A 19,235-nucleotide genomic window follows, 5' to 3' on the forward strand; every position below is an offset into this window, starting at 1 on the left:
TCATTAACATCAGCCACACACTGCAGTTACCCACGCCTACAGAATATGGGAGTTGTAGTTTATTTGTTCACCCTCACAGATGCCTAAATCAATTTGTTTTAGTTCTCTCCAACCAAACACTGTCATTTCTTTTGTCATGAAATACTTATTGATTACTCATTACATGCCAGACACATTTAACAAGTATTTTTGAGCATCTAATCTATGTGAGTTCTGTGCCTTACATGAAGGATAAATGTTTCTCTGCATGCAGAGGTAAAGACTTTGTTCCCATTCACAGGGTGCATACATTTTGGTGGGGAAGTCATGGTAATGGATAACCCAGTAGTTACAGCACAGTGTGAGAGAGCCATACCCAGGGGTTTGGGAAATGGGAAGGCCTCTCTTACAAATACACCTTCAGGTATTTGTAAGAGAGAGTCCTGAAGTGAGCAGGAAGAAGCAGGGCACTGTAGGGTGTACTGACGGGCAGGGAGAGGGTGGGCATCGCCCCAGGCCTGCCATGACATGACCATCCGGGCGCACTGCACCTCCTAAGAAGGCCCTGAACAGGACAACTTCTGCCTGGCATAAGCATTGTGTGTTGTGGACCTTCTCTTGAGAAGGCAAACTCTCCTTTAAAAGATTGTTCCAGTATCCTCTGGTCTCTCCCTCTGAGTAGGTGGCATGTACACACACCAGGGGTCCACACCTGCAACTCTGGGCAGCAGGCACCACCGGACAGGATCTGGTGGAGAAGCTGGGTAAGACCTCTGTCTCAGAGGCACCAAGGCCCCCCTTACTCAGGAAACTGGGGGCCCAGCATGATAGTAAAGTGGCTTTGTAATTGATGTGTCACCCCCTCCTGAGCACGTATGTTCCTTAAGGACGTCTTAAACGAAAGACTCGCTATGCTTGTTAGCACCGGTCCCAGTTCAGCTTGAGGAAAGGTACTGAGAGGCCCTTCCTGCACACCTCCACCTCCTCTCCTGGCCCAGAGCTGCCACTTTCACCTCTTAGGGTGGGCGTAAAAGATCCCAGGTCAGGCCTGTCCTGTCCTGTTCGAGATGCTTCCAGCACCTGCCTGGCACTTTTTCAAAGTGAGTTTCCTTTGAACATTGCCTGCTGATTGCCCCTGGTCTCTCTCAGAGCCATCCTTGGGCGTCTTTTTAATGGCCTGGACTTAATTGCATTTTCCTGTATGCGCTGTGGCAGTCAGCATGCAGTTTAATAAAACATTTTCAAACCGCTGGGCCCATTCTTCCCTTCCCACCTACATCTTATGCAGTAGATGATTTTAAGCCTTATTTTGAAGGTGATTGATTTGGTGTGTTTTCCACTTGCTTTCCTGCTGCGGGGACATTTTGCCTCTATGTGTGATAAATTTTTTTAAAGGAACTTTGATTTTCCTGTCCCCTCACTTTCCACCCTGCTGTTGCAGAACCAGGACTGGGAAGCTTTACTCCTCAAGTAGCTATTTTGCCTTCTCCGATTCTGTGATTAGTTGTTGGCACTTTGGATTAGCTGTGGCCTGTGCTCAGGATCCGTCTTTCAGCACTCATATTGGTGGGGTGTTTAAAAAGAGGTGATGGAGACGTCCATACCTCAACCACAGACTTTTTTCTTTAGAAACTAGAGAATAGACTTTTATTTTATTGTACATTATTTTATCTTATTTTGGATGTGATCACAGATAAGAAGAATTCATTACAAATGAAGAGATTCGATTGAGTATGCAGTAGTGGCCCCTGAAAGACGCAGTCTTGGGATGGTCTCTACATTTTCTATTTCCCAGCATAAGTCATATCGATGCTGGAATGGAAGGTTCTTAAGGAAAGTAAAACCTTTCATGAAAGCTTTAATGAGGCCTTGCTGATGTTATTTCTCCTATGCTTCAAAGTTGTCTGGTTCATCTCTTAATTCTCTCTCGATGAGCACAATTGTGTTTCGTTTTGTTTTTTTCAGAAGTACACCTTGGACATGGGACTATAAAATTATGACAACAATATCAAACTAGTTATGAGAAGAATGTTTAGAAATAACAAGAATGTTATAAGACACTGAAGGAAGAGGTATCACATAGACACATACACACGTGTTCATAGGTATTCAAAAGGAGGAGCAGTTATTCCAATGTTATTCACAAAATCTCACATAATTTATCAAAACATATGAGGCTAATGCTTTTATGTGATAAAACCATGTTAGGATGAGTGAAGTGACAGTTCTAGAAATTGGCTGAACCACCCTGGCATAATTCTTGTCATGCAATCTCAGAGGCATTTTCAGGAAGTAAGCTAGCAGCCAAAAACGAATCATTTTAATAAACTATGGAGGGTTGCACCTTAGTGGACAACCTCATGAAGGAGAGGGGCAGGCTTTCTTTCCCACAGTTGATAGATGAAGACTCTGAAACATAGCAAGGCAAGTGGTCAAACCAGGAGTTAAATTTTATATACCTTCTTCCTAGAGCAGCTCAGTGAGTGAGACTCTTTCCCAGATATGAATTAAGTAAGGCCTTAACTATCATTAGTATTGCCTTTGCTGTTGGATTACCTCAAAATTAGAGCACGTGGAAAACACAAGCCCAGCCCTCTATGACCAGAGATGTGATCAGTTCTCAGTGGTGGTGTGAAAAGGAAGGAGGGCAGCAGACAGGGAGAGGTAGACCCCTGGCCTGATCCTGCTGTGCCCCACATGGGACTACTTTAAAAAGCTCATTCCTACCCTGTCTTCACTAAAAATACAAAAATTAGCCAGGAGTGGTGTCACCATCCTGTAATCCCAGTGTCTCGGGAGGCTGAGGCATGAGAATCCCTTGAATCCAGGAGACAGAGGTTGCAGTGAGCTGAGATCATGCCACTGCACTACAGCCTGGGTGACAGAGTGAGACACCATCTCAAAAAAAAACAACAAAAAACAAATTCACTTCTATTCTTGCCTCTTGCTGAAGGAGCTCAGACAGAGAGGCAGGAGAGCAGAGGCCCTCCTGTAGGAAGTGTGCCGTTTGCCCAGAGAACCACAGGGTGTCCTGGAACAAGGTGCAGGTTGGGCTTGCATCAGGAAGGTCGCATGCAGAGCCTCAGGGAGTCTGGGCCTGCTGCTTGGTTTTCCCACCTCTGCCCAAGGAGGCGACCTCAGAATACCAAGCCGTTGGCCAACCTCCTCTGTCTCTTCGTTCTCGCTCTTGACTCCACTTTCCTCTGCTTCCTTTCTTTTCATTCACATCCTCCATTTGTATCTCTGTGGCTCTTTGCACGCATCTTCAAGTTCTTCTATCTCTTTCCCTTATCACCTTTTGCTTCTCTAAATCCCTCAGGCAGGAGCCCCACTCATCCAGCCCTCCACTTCTGGGCTACTCAGACTCTTATCAAGGGGAACATCCAGTGTCAGACTCTCCCATGACTCTCTCATTCAACAAGCTCAGTTCAATCTGTTTTAGACAGTCATGTACCTAGAAGTATGTGTGTTTTGCCAATTGTAAATTACATACAAAATCTATATCCTGAATCAAAAACTTGGCTGTAAACTTTGTGTCTGAAAGAGACCAGACTTTTTGTCCTCAAGCAACTTGTACCTTGGAAATGACAAACACTCCTCATGGTGGTCAGATCCCAGGTCACTGTGGGATTAGATAACACTCTAAGTTCTATTTAAATTTTAGCTTGACATTTCTGGGACGCAGAGGAATCTCTTCCGCCAATCTATAAATTCATTTAAAATCAGTGCTTTCCCCTGAAAAATAGTAATAACTAAAAAAGTCAGTAACAATGCTATAATTAATGATTATTTCTATTAATAGATAGGGCTTATTTTTCCCCCCAACCTTGTCTCTTCTAAAAATACAAAAATAGCTGGGTGTGGTGGCAGGTACCACCACAATTTAGGTGACATTCTGGGAGCAGTATTTCTACAGCTCTGTTAATCATCCTTCGTACATCAATCAGAAGGAACTCCTTCTCTGCTTTTAACTAACAAAAACCCAGTAATAAAACTCGGATTCCCAGGGGACACATGGCTCACTTACCCGAAGATTTTAGGTTACCCAGGGAGCTGTTATGTTGCGTCTAAGGCGGAAATAATACATCTGAACAGAAATTAAGAAAAAATTAAAAAGAAAAAATATGAGAACAAAAAGAAGAATTCAAAGACAGAGAACAAATTTCTATTACAACAATATCATCTTCTAAAGCTGTTTGTGATTAAAAAAAAAAGGATTTGGTAGCTTCTATTCCAACTACATTAAATTAAATCCAAGACCCCTTTCCCAGACACACACAGGCCTGAAAACATCAATCCTATCATGACAAACTAGCCCTTGGGAAAAGGAATCCTCCTGGCAGTGTGCCATGGACCCTTAAAAACGTTAACCATGGTAATGAACCAATCCAAGAGATATATTAATAATGGCATGAAGAGACACATTTATTGTTGATTGTTGAGATGGTGGCAGATTTACTGCCAGCTTGCCAGGAGGAAGGGCTTGGCCCAGCAATGGTGCAATTAAAAACAAATTGAAAACAGGAACAAAGAATCAATAATCTAACAGAGCAACTTTTAGTTTGCAAAATACAAATATAAATTAATTGACCTGAACACAGTTGCTAACTGGTCATTAATGCTGCTTACTGGCCAATCAGAGCACATAATCCATCCCATTAAATTGATTGCAGCAGGCTGGGTCCCTGCACTTCCAGCTCTGCCTGCCAGGGCGGCCATCAGGGCACCTTGTTTGGGGGTGTTTTTCAACACCACTAAAACAAAGTGACTGTGTTAGAAATTTTCCCCAGAAGCGCTAAATTAAGGAATTCTTTTTAAAGTTCCACTAAGAACTTCTTTATTCAACAGGCATGTTTTCAATGCTGTAGTGTACAACGATCTTTCCCAAGGGAAGGGACTTGAAGAGAATAAATCCATGCTGGGCATGGCTGCCAATACCTCCCCTCCGTAAGCCTCCCTTTGAGACACTTAGTCTTTCCTAAGAACAATTGATATTTTCTCTCAAGCCTTCATAAAATCCTAAAAACATATTTGAGATATTTTGCTATTACTTTTATGGATTAATAACATTTTATATGAATTTGTGAAAGAGAGCCTTCTATGGCCATGCCAATTCAGATTGCTATACTTATGCTGTGCCTCTGTGAAAAATTACCGTGCCACCTGCTCTGGCTTGTCTTCAAGGAAGTTACAGTCTAGGCGAGGAAGAGAGTTACATCCACCAATAACTGAAATTTGAAAAAAAAAAAAAGCTACAGGTATCATAAGGAAATACAGGTGAAGTGGCACCTAGCATTTCAGAAAAAGCCTTAGCAACTCTAAAATTGTGGGACATGATAGCCACCGGCCACGTGTGTCTATTTCAAGTTAAATTAATTAACATTAAATAAGACTAAAGACTTGGTTTTTCAGTCATACTAGTCACAACTCAAATTCTCAACAGCCACTTGTGGCTAATGGCTACCATGTTGCAGAGTGTAAATACAGAACATTTCCATCATCACAGAAAGCTCTATCGGACAGTACTGCTTTTTGTAGGGTTTGGATATCTAGGGAGAAGAAGAACGTTCAAGACAGATGAAGTGTATGAGAAATGGGGAAGAATGCAGGATGCTGCACAGTGGGGATCACACAAGGACAGCCTCGACTATATTGTGTATAGGATGTAAGGGTGAAGAAATAAGAGTGGAGAGGGTGGGAGGGGGGTGAGGGATAAAAGACTAAAAATTGGGCTCACTGTACACTGCTCAGGGGATGGGTGCACCAAAATCTCACAAATCACCACTAAAGAACTTACTCATGTAACCAAATACCACCTGTTCCCCAAAAGCCTACAGAAACAAAAAATTAAAAAAGAAAGAAACATTTCTCCTACAAAAAAAAGGAAACAAAAAGAAAAAAAGTAAGAGTGGAAAAGTAGGTCTGGCCCTGGATTGCTGAGCACTTGGAAAGACGATCTAAGAGGTTTTGACTTGACTTCAGTGTCAGTAGGGAGCCATTAAAACACAAGTGGGGTAAGTGACATGATCAGTGTGTGCATCAGAAACACTTAGACAACACTGTTAAAATGAATTGTAGGGAGGGAGAGATGAGGATGAGGTATCAATTAGGATGTGACAGAGAAAAGTCAGTAGAGAGTAAGATCCTCCACTTTGATGACAGTGGTTGTGGGAACAGAAAGGGAGAGAATGACGTTATTGGACATGACATCTGCTTTGATAGAGAAGCAAAAGAGAAAAAGTCAAAGCTTAAGCCAAGATTTCACATACAATGGTGTCTCCATGAGTGGAAATGGAAATTACAACAAGAGGAACAGGTTTTGGAGAAGAGAAGGTAAGTTCAGGGTGGAACATGTTAAAGTTCCTAAGGAATACTCAAGTTGAGGAGCTCAGAAGATAATCATATGTTAGAGAATGGAATCAGGAAAGAAATACAAACTGGACATTTAGATTTAGGAGACAACGATATAGACCTGATATTAACTCCAAGAATAAAAGTTAAGATAAACAAAACAGAAGGAGAGAAAAAAGTTTAAGGAGGACAGATCCTGACTGCACAGAGATAGACTCAAATGCTTTAAGCAGAGACAACCTGACACAGAAAGCATGTGTATTGTAAATGACCCGGCCTGGCAGTCTGACTTACCTATTTAAAAGCTATGTATTGAAAGGAAGTTAAGCCTAGACGCTGAGTGGAGAATTCCATTGTCAACAGAAGTGAGTTTAAAATACATCCTTGTACTTATCAGCAGAACCTGTAGCTTTTCTGAGCCTTAGTTTCCTCATTCAAAAAAATAGGAACACGAATCCAACGCTCTGGTGTTAATTGGAAAATAGAATCAGATAATGTTTATAAAATGACTGCCACGCCACTTAGTTAACCCTTGAACAATTTAAGGGCTGGGGGTGCTGACCCCGAAAATCTGCATGTAACTTTTGACTCCCCCAAATTTAACTACTCATAGCCTACTGTTGACCAGAAGCCTTAGTGATAACATGAAATAATCGATTAATGCATATTTTGTGTATATGTAATACACTGTATTCTTATAAAGTAAGCTGGAGAAAAGAAAATGTGACTAAGTAAATCACAAGAAAGAGGAAATACATTTCCCATTCATTAAGTGGAAGTGGATCGTCATAAAGGTCTTCATTCTCATTGAGTTAATGTTGAGTAGGTTGAAGAAGAGGAGGAAGAGGAGGGGTAAGCCTTGCCATCTCACGAGTGGCAGAGATGGAAGAAAATTCACTTATAAGTGGACTTGCATGGTTCAAACTTACATTGTTCAAGGGTCAACCATATTCCGTGGATGATAACCATTGTTTATAATTACTAAAAAAGATTATTGACCGTTTTCCTTGTGATTATTTTGCTTCACTTGCTCTTCAATTTCTATACCTATAGAGGATATTTTTAGTGAAAGAACAGTCAATGACCTTTTGAGAAACCAGAATAGGAATAGGGACAACAGTTACTGTTGTCGAGGCACTGTGCGCTGTGTTTGCGGGTAAAACTTATTAACTAGGAGCCCCAAACTAGGTTCGGGAATGCAAGTGAGACTTTCCAAATCTGTGTACACGTGCTATGTGTAGAAAAACATTACTATTCTGAATTCACAGTTTACCCAGATGCTAAACAGTGACTAACTAATCCTGCGGGTGGTGAGACTTGAAACCTTGTGTAAGATCCTGACAACATGAGGGTCATGGTGAACATTAATCTATCGGGAGAGTTTATGCACATTTACTGATTTCCCCATCTTCTGAGGTGTGATTGCTCCCCTCCTCACAGCAGCAGGAATGTGTGGGAAAAGATCTATTTACTGGAGCTATTGGCAGACAGGCCTCTTAGGAAATAAGCTGAGATCACCATGCAAATTGAGCAGAACATAACAGGCATTTCATTTTCCCCTCCATCTCCACATCAGTGATGATTTTGAGAACAGGCATTATAACTGTTCTGTTTATTTAATTCTATTGCAAATAAGGCAGATGACAGCCCCAGGTTCTGACACTTCTCTTTTCTGGCTACTGTATAAATCATCAATCCAGGTGCCAGGACTGGCAGCATCTTCTTGAATCATGACAACGAGGCTCTCTGCCTTTTCCCCAGCCAGGACTCTCAGGCAGAAGTGCTGCCCCTTGGCGATGCCCACCCGTCCTTTGTTCTGAACATGTATTCATCCAGGGTCACATTTTGTTTTGGTCTCACTCACCTTGGAAAATACCTACTTTTCCTATTCTGATAATTAATGGACTATAAGTGTCCGAGGAGAAACTGAGTGTGTCCTTCCCCATCTCCTCTCCTAGACAGAGGCTTAGCCTACATATTTAATGGGCGTTGGGATGGAATTCCAGAGGCCACGGAGGAAATAACTATAAACCTATAAAAATGATGTGAGTGTGTGTGTGTGCATGCGTGTGAGTACAGAAGAAACAGGCATAACACTCACGAAAATTGTGTGTAAGGGTGTGTGTGAATGTGTATGTCTGTGAGTGTGTGCATGTGTGTGTACATGGTGCCTGTGTGTGTCTTAGTTACAAAGCAGAGCAGAACAAAGCCTCAAAACAATGGGAGAAAAGACCTGATAAAAGAAGAAATCTTTCTTTCCTTTTTTTTTTTTTTTTTTTACAAACCATATTTTGACTGTATTGTCACCAACTACACAATGTCATGAAAGGTCACAACGTAGGAGACTTGGTGAAGGTCAACATCAGTTTTACTCTGGCTGCACAAGGTGTCATATTCAGGTAATATCTGAGAAACAGACTATAGTCTGAGAGCTGGATAGGACCACTGCATGGTGGTGTGAGTGCAGTCTTGCTCTAACCCTGAGGGCAGGGGGCAGGGCAGGTGCAGAAGGCAGTGTGGGGACACCCTCCCAGTGAGGGGTGAGATCCCTTCCTTTATGTGCAATGCAGGATATTCTGGATAGTAGCTTCATTCTTGATTCCTTCTATGTTATAGTTGTCTTGTTAGTTACCCCAACCCTTCCATAAAGCATGTGTATATACTCACATGTACATATACATATATGCATGGCAAACATCAAACACATATACAGATATGTGTATATCCTAGCATATATACATGTGTATCTTTACATACATGTATACATATATATGGTTTGATGACTTATCCATTTATCAGGTCTCTTCTCCGACTGTTGTGAGGAGAAATATGTTGTTTGTTCTGCTCTGCTTAGGAACTAAGACACGCAGAGGCACCACGTACACACACTCACTAACAGATGGCCTCACACATACACTCTTACACACATACACAGTTTTCACGGGTTTCATGTCTGTTTCTTCTGCAGTCACATACACACACTCACACAGTTTTTATCGATTTTATGGCTATTTCCTCTGTGGTCTCTGGAATTCTATTCCACCGTCCACTAAATATGTGTGTGCTTGATGTGGGCTGGGAGGTGACAAACGTCAGAGAAGGACTGGGAAGCAAAGGGTATCTTTCTCTTCTACCTCTCTAACCAAAAAGGTGAATAGCAAGGCTTAGAGTCACCCCTAACTAGCAGTGTTAGCACGGGACCCCAAATCCTAAAGCCTCTGAGGAAAATATGAATAAGAAATAGAAAGAACAAGTGGCAAAGGACTGCAATTACTTTTACACCAACCTAATAATTGCCCTATCCCCTGGTAAAAGTAGGAGACACACAGAGTGCAGAGACTCCTGATCACGCACAGAACTCCAGGTAAATTACACTGAGAAATCGTAACACGGAATAACTAGAAAGAACTTTTATACCATCAGTTCAACCTTTCCATTGCAAAGTTAAGGAAATTGTGTCCAGAAAAGTTCTTACCCTGATTTTGGCTGTATGCTTTATCTGCACACACACATAGAATCTGCAGCATAGAGACACCTTTTCGGAATCTTATTTTCAATTGACATGCACGCACACATACACGAACCACAGCAGTACACATAGGATTAAAGTATGAATACATGCACATAAAGAAAATCAATTGTCTGAATTCTACTCTTCACCCCATGATAAGAAGCCGGGAGAACGTCTTAGAGACACAGGCCTGCACTGTTAGGAGCGGAGCTCAGGCTGGGGAGTGAGCGTTCTGCTGGTGAGTCCTGCTGTTTTCCATTCTTTTACCCTGCTTTTGTGAAGAATCAATGCAATGACAATTTTAAATAGATGCTGAATACATTAAATGTATTTCAGGTTAACTGCCTTATTTTCCTTGAGTCTAGAAGCACACATGTTCGTTTAAATGATTAGGAAAAGAGGAGAAAATAGCCAAAGAAAGAGGTTGGTTACAAATAGAGTTGAAAATAGGTGAGTCCCTGGCAAAATTGTGACCTATGGCCCTGTCTCCCTGGCCCCACTGCAAGTGCCTCTTGGTGCAATCCCAGCATCTGCCTGCTGCCCCCACCCCAGAATTGTCTCCTCAGGGCCCCATCCTTTTCGGGAGCACCTCTGAAAGTTGACATTTTTCTCACACGAGAACAGGTACCTGTCCACTTACTTAGCTCTCAGTCAGTGGTGCGTTGAACACTGCCAGCTGTGGAGTGAAAACACCCTGCCTTGGGTGTTGCTTTGCACTTCCTTCCTAGTATAACTCAGACAAACCACTTCTAACTCTCTGAATCCCACTTTCCTGTCTTGGAAAGGTGTGCTTTTCTATTCTGTCATCTTGGGCTTTTGGGAAGCATAATCAAAAGAGATAATGTGTGTAAAGTGCCTTGTTAGCTATTTGTATTTTTATATTTTTTTTTTCTAGAGAGAAAAGCTTAACCTCGATGAGTAAGTCTAGTGAAAGGGATTTAAAGCACATGGCAGCTGCATCAGCGTTGGGTAAGTTGTTAATCTTTCTAAGCCTCCGTTTCCTAATTTGTAAACATGACTACAGTGTATATTTTGTAGAGTAGATAGATACAAGGAACGGCTGAGATAATATTTATACTTAGCACGCCCAATGCTGAGGTTGGTTGGTGAACACCAATATCTAGGACTGGTGGGGCTGGGAACAAATTTTTCCTTACATGCAAAACTCAACTTCAAATACCAGCCAGTTCCACTGAACTGACACCAGGCTAAGAGATCCAGAGTCTTTTGTTTACATAGAAATTGCATAAGCTTACTGTGGAAACTCCAATGTAAGAATTTAACAAAATTCATTATTTCTAGGCGTCTGCATAAAATGAGGCTTAGCAAGAGGAGTTCATTCTATGAAAAGAAGTACCCTATAGTGAAGAAATTTCCGAACAAGGCAGGAGAGCAGGTAGAGAAAGAATGCCAGCATCCAAGAAGCAACCACGGATGGATCTTCTTACTCCGCCGGTCTCCAACAAACAAACAATCCCACTTTCCTGTCTTGGAAAGGTGTGCCTTTCTATTGCTGTCAAACAACAGCAATGACATGCCACAGGCACACATAGGTCTCTGGTTATTTCAGAATGCTAAAGTGTTCGTGACAATTAGAATGACAACAAGATTCTGGGTTCTTAGAAGGGCCAGGGTTTTTAGTACTTACATAGGATAAAGTGGTAACATTTAAAATGCATATCCCTGGAGGGATGAGCTACTAGAAAACTAATTATCCTCTTCTTTGCCCCTCTCACAGCCTCTCTACATCATTTACTGTAGCTGTGGTGTCCCGCTCCCACCGCGAATTTTCTTTCTTGAGATTTGTCCTCAATTTCTGCTGCTACAATGCAATATAAGTAGAAGGAAAAATGAAAAACATAAAAACATACATGCAAGCAGATATCCTGAAAATATTCCATTGCTCTGGAGAAGAGAAATAACTCTGGATATTGTTGGCATTGGAGGGACTGCAGTACGCTGAAAAGACACTAATCTTGAAGTCCTGTGGCCTTGGTTCAAGACCCAGCTCTGCTACTTACTCACTGGGGACTCAGCCAGGCTCTTAACCTCCATGAGCTGCAGTTACCTAATTTGCAAATGGAGATAACAGTCACTGCACTACAGCCTCCCAGGGCTTGTTGTGAGAGTCAAAGGTGACAAAGACTGTGCCATCTCTGTAAAGTACTATATAAATGCATGGAATTTGTGCTATTCTTTCAGAGCAATCTGTTAGCTTGTCACATGGAGGACCCTCCCCTCCAGAGACCTTTCCCCCATGACTGTCCTCTCCAAGTTATCTGGACATAGTCTAACTCCACTGCTACCCATATCTGCAGGAAGATGCTTTTTGATCAGTGTGTTCCTATGCCACTCCAGTAGCTGTATCAATCTGCTTCTGCCCATTGCACAAACACTTGCTGAGTGCCAACTATGCCTCAGACAGTGTGCTAGGTGCTGAGGTTGGATATAAATAAATAATGATTCTTACTGTTCTTTAGGAATAACCTCAGAACATTTACCTACTCTCCAGCCAGGAAATTCATGCTGAATCTCAAATATACCCTTTCTGGTGTTAGGTTACACCTGTTCCCTAGTTCTGCAATATCTTTGTAATGTTTGCGTGTTCTTTATCCCTAGACCTTGTAAGTCCAATGCTATTCCTTCCAAGTGGCGTGAGATCCTATCTCCCCAATCACTAGCATTTCTCCAAACTAAAAATCTGGGTGACATCGTTTTAATTCTTCCTCTTTTCAGGCATGAGGATGAAAGCTCTGAGTTTCCTGTGGACAGTGCCTCTCAGGCACATCTGTATCTTTGCAGGTAGGCCCACGGTCACTCTGGCTGCACTGCTTAGTGGGGAGTTGCTCCTGCCTCTGCTTGTGTCTCTAGCTTCTCCCACTTCAGCTCCTGCTCTGCAGGGCTGCCAGACTGATTTCCCCCCAACTAATCTGACCCCAGAGCAGTGCCTCCCCTTGCTCTGGATTTCTTCCACACTGAGGTGTGCAGCCTGGATCACATTGTCATACACTCACACGGTGCCTGTGCTGATCCCGTCAGTGACCAAGATGTACCTCGGGTATCAGCAACACTATTTTAATGAAGGCAGCTTCTGTTCTCAAAGAGAAGGATTTGGAAATTCATTCTATCAGATATGTGGCAAAGGCCACCTTCTACAACAGGAAAGGGCAGGCAGAGTATCTCTCAGTTGCTCCCATGACAGGAGGGACCACACAGTGGGGCCCCATGGGCCTGCACTCCCTTCTGCTGATGGCATCTGGTGGGAAGAAGGAATGAGCTTCCCACCTTCTAAAATGGATAGAAGATACATAAACACCTTTTTGTTTTTATAAACAGACAAGTGGCAGCTCGGAAATTTTTTTGTCTTTCTCATTGCAAAATCAATACCCATCAGCAGTTTAAAATTAAAGGCGAGATTAGGCCTCAGTTTTGTACATGCCTTATTGTCTTCCAAAAGCTTTCTACTCAGTCAGATAAATTTTCTTTAAGAGGATTAGGAAACTTTCATTATCTGCAGCTAACTTGAACTAACACTAACTCTGAAAAATTAATCTATAGACTGGACAAAAGCTGATGACTGCTGGGAGAAGGAGAACTCTGGGGCTTCTTTCTAATTGAGTAGTGGGGCCTCTATAACCACCGTCTGGTAATTCAACTGCCTTTCAAAGAAAGAGCAAGTCACTGCATCACTGAGCAAGTCACTGCATCGCTGAGCAAGTCACTGCATCGCTGAGCAAGATGAAAGAATTCAGCTTTCTGACCTCCCTCTCTATACCTCTCAGTAAAGGTACAAACCAGCCTGCCAAAGATACCAAGAGAATGTTCTCCCTAAGAGATCATCCCAAACAGAAGGTTCTTCCCAAGAAAAGCTTCATCATCCCAAAGAAGCTCTTCCCCCAGAGAAAGTCATCAAGAGAAACTCCTCCCCAAGAGAAGATCCTCTCCAAAAGAATGTCCTCCCCAAAAAAGTCATCCCCAAAAGAAGATCTTCCCCAAAGGAAGCTCTTTCTTAAGAGAAGATCTTCCCCAAGAGAAGCTCTCCTCCCCAAGAAAATATCAACCCTAAGAGAAGATTTTCTCCAAGAGAAGTTTCTCCTCAAGAGAATGTCATCCCCAAGAGAAGCTCCTCCCCAAAAGAAATTCCTTCCCTCCATCCCCACCTATACTGCCTCTGGACTTCCCAGGCCACCTCAGAGGGCTGGAGCCAGAGAGTCACTTGGCCTGGAATGTGGAGACGGAGGAGCTAACCCCTAGAGTAGATGCCACACTGTTCTCAGACTATTTCTGAGCTGAGGCTTGGAGGCCCACAGGGACATGCCACAGGCTGCCACATCCCACCCAAGGGATTGCTCAACATGTGTTAGGGAGGACATCCTTCCCTGTCACTCAGCCCCAGCCCATTATGTTGTGCATTGACTTTGATGTGCTTACATTATCTATCTTATTTCTTGAACAGGGATAGGCTTGCTCGGTTTGAGTTTCTCTCCAGTGCCTGGCAGTTCTTTTTTATTTCAGTGCCACATTTCCTGAATTTGAAGATAACTTTGCTGTCAGGGCCACAGAGGTGCCACTGAGGTGTCACTTCTGATACTGAGAATGTCAGCTCCTCTGGAACCAAGCCCAGGTACAGGCAGGTAGGGTAATGAGAGCTCACACTCTCTTGTTTTCTACACCTCCAGAAACTTTCAACAGATACCCCAGCTCATCTCTGATGACTGATCTCACCAAGTGCCTCTGTCGTCCTCTGAGGAGAAGTATCAGATGTGACAATTGTCTTGATCTCCAGATGGCAGGCAGTCTTGTCGTTCCAGAGCCGTGGGTGGACGTGTATGGAGAGTGGAAACCCACAGCGTCTGTAGACGTCTGTCGGATGGCAAGCGACGCGAGGAGGGGAGCAGGGCTTGGAGGCTGGGCAAGAGCAAAGCTTCAGGCAGCATGGCAGTGCCAGGGACTGCTGGGAAACAGCAGTGGCAGCAGACAGCTTTCTGGCCCCGCACATGCCATTACAAATGGCTACAGAGGCAGGCTTGGCTGCTTGCGCCGAAAGGAAAGAATGGGCAACCTGAATTGTGCAAGTGACTGAAGCATGAATAGACAGCCCCCCACACAACTGCTCTCCAGGAAACCAAATGAAATGAGCAACATCGAGGTCTTTTTTTCTTAATCATAAATGAGGAATCTATCTTAGCTAAGCAAATATGCCATATACATTTCACTAACTAAAAAGAAAAACATTGAATCTATGACAGAAGGGATCTGAGAAAAGACGAATGCTAAAGACGAAATCACACATAGGGACCCTTTCTGAGACCTCACTGTTGTATCCTCAAGAGATCTGTAAAGGAGGCTCTGATGAAGTCCACCTGAACCTCTCCTTTGGTGGAGGAAGGATGTGTCACTGGGTGATGGAACTAATCTGCTTAGAACTTGATTCCTGCCGTGAGCCAACACCTGACAGAAATTGCTTTACATAGTGATGACAGTTGGGGTCAAGTTCAGAATAAGTTCGTTTGGATTGCTGCCTTGCTTTAAAATGGTTCTCAAATTCTCGGAATTGCTATCTGCATGTGGTTTTAATTCTTAATATTTAATATCTGAGAATCTGACATTTCTTCAGCCCCATTTTTAAGGTGTAATATGAAATTTAAATGAAAAGCTATTTTAAAATGTACATGTGATACAATTTCTGGGCTATCCTGATTCAGATTTTTAAAGGAGAGTGGAAGAAGATGCTAAGTCTTCCTCCTTCCCCCTTTTTAAAATTGTCTGAATTTATTACAAACATTGACCTGCAGATTATTATTCTGACTAGTCTCCTTCTTGGGTCTGGGATCCATTGTGGAGCTATAAGAAAGTGTTTAAACACAGCAGCAATGCCAGGGAGGACCTGCCTAAGAAGCATGCAGAGACCCCTCCAGAGTACACATGACCAGTAACTGTGCAAAAATAGTCACATCACCTGGTTTCCAATCAGCATTATTAGTCTTTTATTATGAAATAAGTCTACAAGAGAATTAGAAGGCACTGAGAGTAGTACCGTATTTATCTATGTTTGAATGTATTTCACCCCAGCTCCAGAGTGCTAAGTAACTTATGAGATCTCAACGAGTGCACATTACACAATTTATTGGTGAGAAGGACTAGAGATAACATTTAGAAACTTTTAGAATAAATTCAGCACTTAATTAAGTACCCATTACATGGGGAAAATTCCAAGATATATATTCAAACTCTGGATTCAATAGAGGAAGATGACTTTTGTGTTTTCATACACAAGTAGAACAAACACCAACTTGTTCTTCCCCTGTATCACTGATGGAAATGGCAACCCCAGGTTCACTTGGGACTTACCTTGCACTATGAGGTGGACCCGGGACGTTTTGGGATGATTGTCTGTCTGCACAGAGCAGGTGTACGGACCTTCGTCATACACATCCACGTTTTGGATCATGATGCTGTACTGGGTTGGTGTATTGACCAGAATGATCACACGAGGGTCTATGGACCACTTGTCATTCCCAGCGTAGAGGATGGTACTGCGGTTTAGCCAGGCCACCCGGGTGACCCGGTCATCTATGGTACACCTGCAGTGAGGCAGGGAGTGGAGGAGGGAGGAAGAAGGGAAAGAGAGAGAGTGGAGAGATTATATAATATGATACCTATGGTATTGCATTTTGAGGAGTAGTTGAAACAACAGTGCTAAAAGGAAGCAACCAATTATTGATGAAACTTCCTAAATATAAACTGAGTGGTCTGAATCATCTGGAAGAACTGATGATACAAAATCATCTCTATTTGAGTTTAGACATGTTATGTGACTATCTTTGCCATATATTTTCCTTTCCTCTTATTTTCTTCCCCTAGATTTATATGAAAATTAGTTTATATTTCTTGAGCACATTTACATCTTGCGGGAGAATTGGCCCAGGGGCACATGGGAGAGAAAGTGGATCAGTATTTCAAATAGGTCACAGATAATCCACAAAGCAAATACTTAACTTGTAGTTAATCAAAAATTGAACGTATTTAACCTCCAGACCTCCCTGATGTTGATAATCTCCTTATACCCCTAAGCAGCCCAAAGCCTGCAAACTATGGTTATAATATGGCTTGGTAAAATTCACCTTAGAAAGCCAACACTTTTTAAGGAAGTCAAAACTGTGTCTTAGGACTTCGGGAGAGGAAAGAAGAAAATTATCAGCAGAGTCCCTGTTCCTCATATACTCCCTCCCCATCCAGGGAGAGAACAAGGCTATTATCAAAGCAGGGAGCTGTGCTCCACTTCCCAGCTACTCTGGTCAATAACTCGAGGCTATGAACAGCACAAGGGAGACCTGTGTGTCGGTGTGGATGGCCTGCGGGCTGTCAGGCCTGATACAGGACTGAATGTGCTGGACGTCTGCGCACGTGCCCAGGAACTGAGAACATGGGAATGAAAGCATGAGGAAACAGAATGCTTTCTAAATGTGGGTGCACACTCGTCACTCCATGCTGCACACAGGAATGCACAATGACAACCAGCCCTGCCGATGTCCTGGCAGAGAGAGGAAGGATGGGAATCCAATGTCTGCAGGTGAGGAGAACACAGGGAAGAGGCATGGCCTTCCCTCACTAACCTCTGACCTGGCAGCAGAGAGTCTGCAGGCAGGTCTCGAGATGGAGGGACCACAGAGACACTGACCACAGAGGCGAGGTCAGACCCCGGCCAAATGGCCAGTCTCACCTGGCCTGTGCAGCTCAGGGTCTCCACATACCAAACCCACAGACTTCTAGAATGGGGAAAACACCTGATCTAGGGTGGTCCTCTCCCTGGTTGGCAGGAAGAATAAAAGTAATATCAGCTTCCGGTCACCTAGGCCTTTATATGAGCTGGCCCACCTGCCCTTCAGTCACTGAGAAGTTGGGTGGGGAGGGTGTTAATTTCTCTCACAATATGGTAGGAATAGATTGTTCTTTTCTAAATAAGCATGTGAACAATACAAAGTGAATAATACGTGTAAATAATATTAAGGTGATACAGGCCCAGCTAACCATTCACTCCTCACCAATGCCCAGCACCCAACGGTGATTTGGTAGCAGCTTGTTACATCTCTGTGTACATCTTACTTTTTATACACATGCATGAACTTATATGAAGCTTGCGTTGATTTGCTTTCACCTGAAATAGAATCATACTCTAATACTCCAATGAAAGGTTTTGATTTGACCGCAGGCATCCCTTGCACTCCAGTAGTTACAGACCTAAATCTGCATGTTTTCTAGGTAAGCAAGTTTCCAGGGCCCAACTGCATTCACCAGCAGGACCTGATAATTTAGGTACCATCAAATGATTCTTTCCTATCGTCATAGAAATGTCATTGGTATAAAGAAAAAACAAAGTCACGTTATCTCCTCCACACCATGACACATCTCGCTTCTCTTCCTGTTGTATTCTTACTTCCATAGTATTTTTTCTATTTCCCTTATGAAGACCTAATGGATCTTAAACCTAATGGATCCTCCCTGCTCCCCACTTTCAAAGGCTTTTCTTAGGGAAAAAATATGCTGAGTTTATTCATTCTCAGTTGCAGATGACTGACAAGGCCAAATGAGCAACCTTTCCTAAGGATAGGTGAATTTTCATAAAGGACAAATCTCTGTTTGAAGAATTCCTCCTAAAGAAATTTCAAATAGTAGAATTCCAAAACTCAGCAAGCCTGGAAGTAGATGCTAAATTGAGACCAAGGGAAGGTCATGGTGTTCTAGTCCTTTCTAGTGTGTGGTCTTCTAGTCACCATATAACTCAAGTGACTGACTAACCGCAAACAAATATTCTTGCTTTAATTTTGCACAGTTATGTAACCCCTTGCACATTTTTAAGTTGCCACAAAAAATTGTTTAAGCTACAATTCAAAAGGATGAATTTTTTGGTCTTTAGAAAATATTCACATTTAAAACTGGTTTTTAAGTCACAGAATTCCTTGTGTGTGTGTGTGAATATGTGAGTGTGTTTGTTCAGCAGAATTTGCACATCACAGTGACTGATACTCATGATTATCCACTTTCAAAATTCAGCAACGAATTCTTTTTCTAAAAGTCATAATATGTGAATTGTTCCTTTTTAAACTGGAACTTGTAATACCATTATATATCTTCTACAGAAAAACTATAGTTTATGCCTGAAAGTCTTTTATTGATCACTTGTCATATTTATTTGCAACCCAAAATATATAGAGATTGCAATTTAAATTTCTTTTATGTCCTATAATCATAAAACTTTAAGCAATGTTTCTTAAATGAATGATCATTACAAATATAAAATTGCTAGAACATAAATACATAGCACATTTCGTTAAGTAATAATTAAACATGAAAAAGTAAACTTACTAGAAATATAGCTTTTAATTAGGTGGAT

The 19,235-nt window shown here is 42.3% G+C and overlaps 1 protein-coding gene across 26 annotated transcripts in view; it reads right to left on the reverse strand.

Annotated features, from left to right (window-relative positions):
* Positions 1–19,235, reverse strand: part of OPCML (opioid binding protein/cell adhesion molecule like) — a 1,172,302-nt gene that overhangs the window by 246,251 nt on the left and 906,816 nt on the right. For all 26 annotated transcript variants that reach the window (XR_004730869.3, XR_004730868.3, XR_001914632.3 and 23 more), the window contains one exon: positions 16,193–16,425. Coding sequence is in view for 23 of the 26 variants with exons in the window: in XM_017978562.4 (XP_017834051.1) it covers positions 16,193–16,425 (233 nt within the window). In the remaining 3 variants the exon portion in view is untranslated. The remainder of the gene's footprint in view (positions 1–16,192; positions 16,426–19,235) is intronic.

Source organism: Callithrix jacchus, chromosome 10 (genome assembly GCF_049354715.1).
Source record: "Callithrix jacchus isolate 240 chromosome 10, calJac240_pri, whole genome shotgun sequence".
Taxonomy (NCBI): domain Eukaryota; kingdom Metazoa; phylum Chordata; class Mammalia; order Primates; family Cebidae; genus Callithrix; species Callithrix jacchus.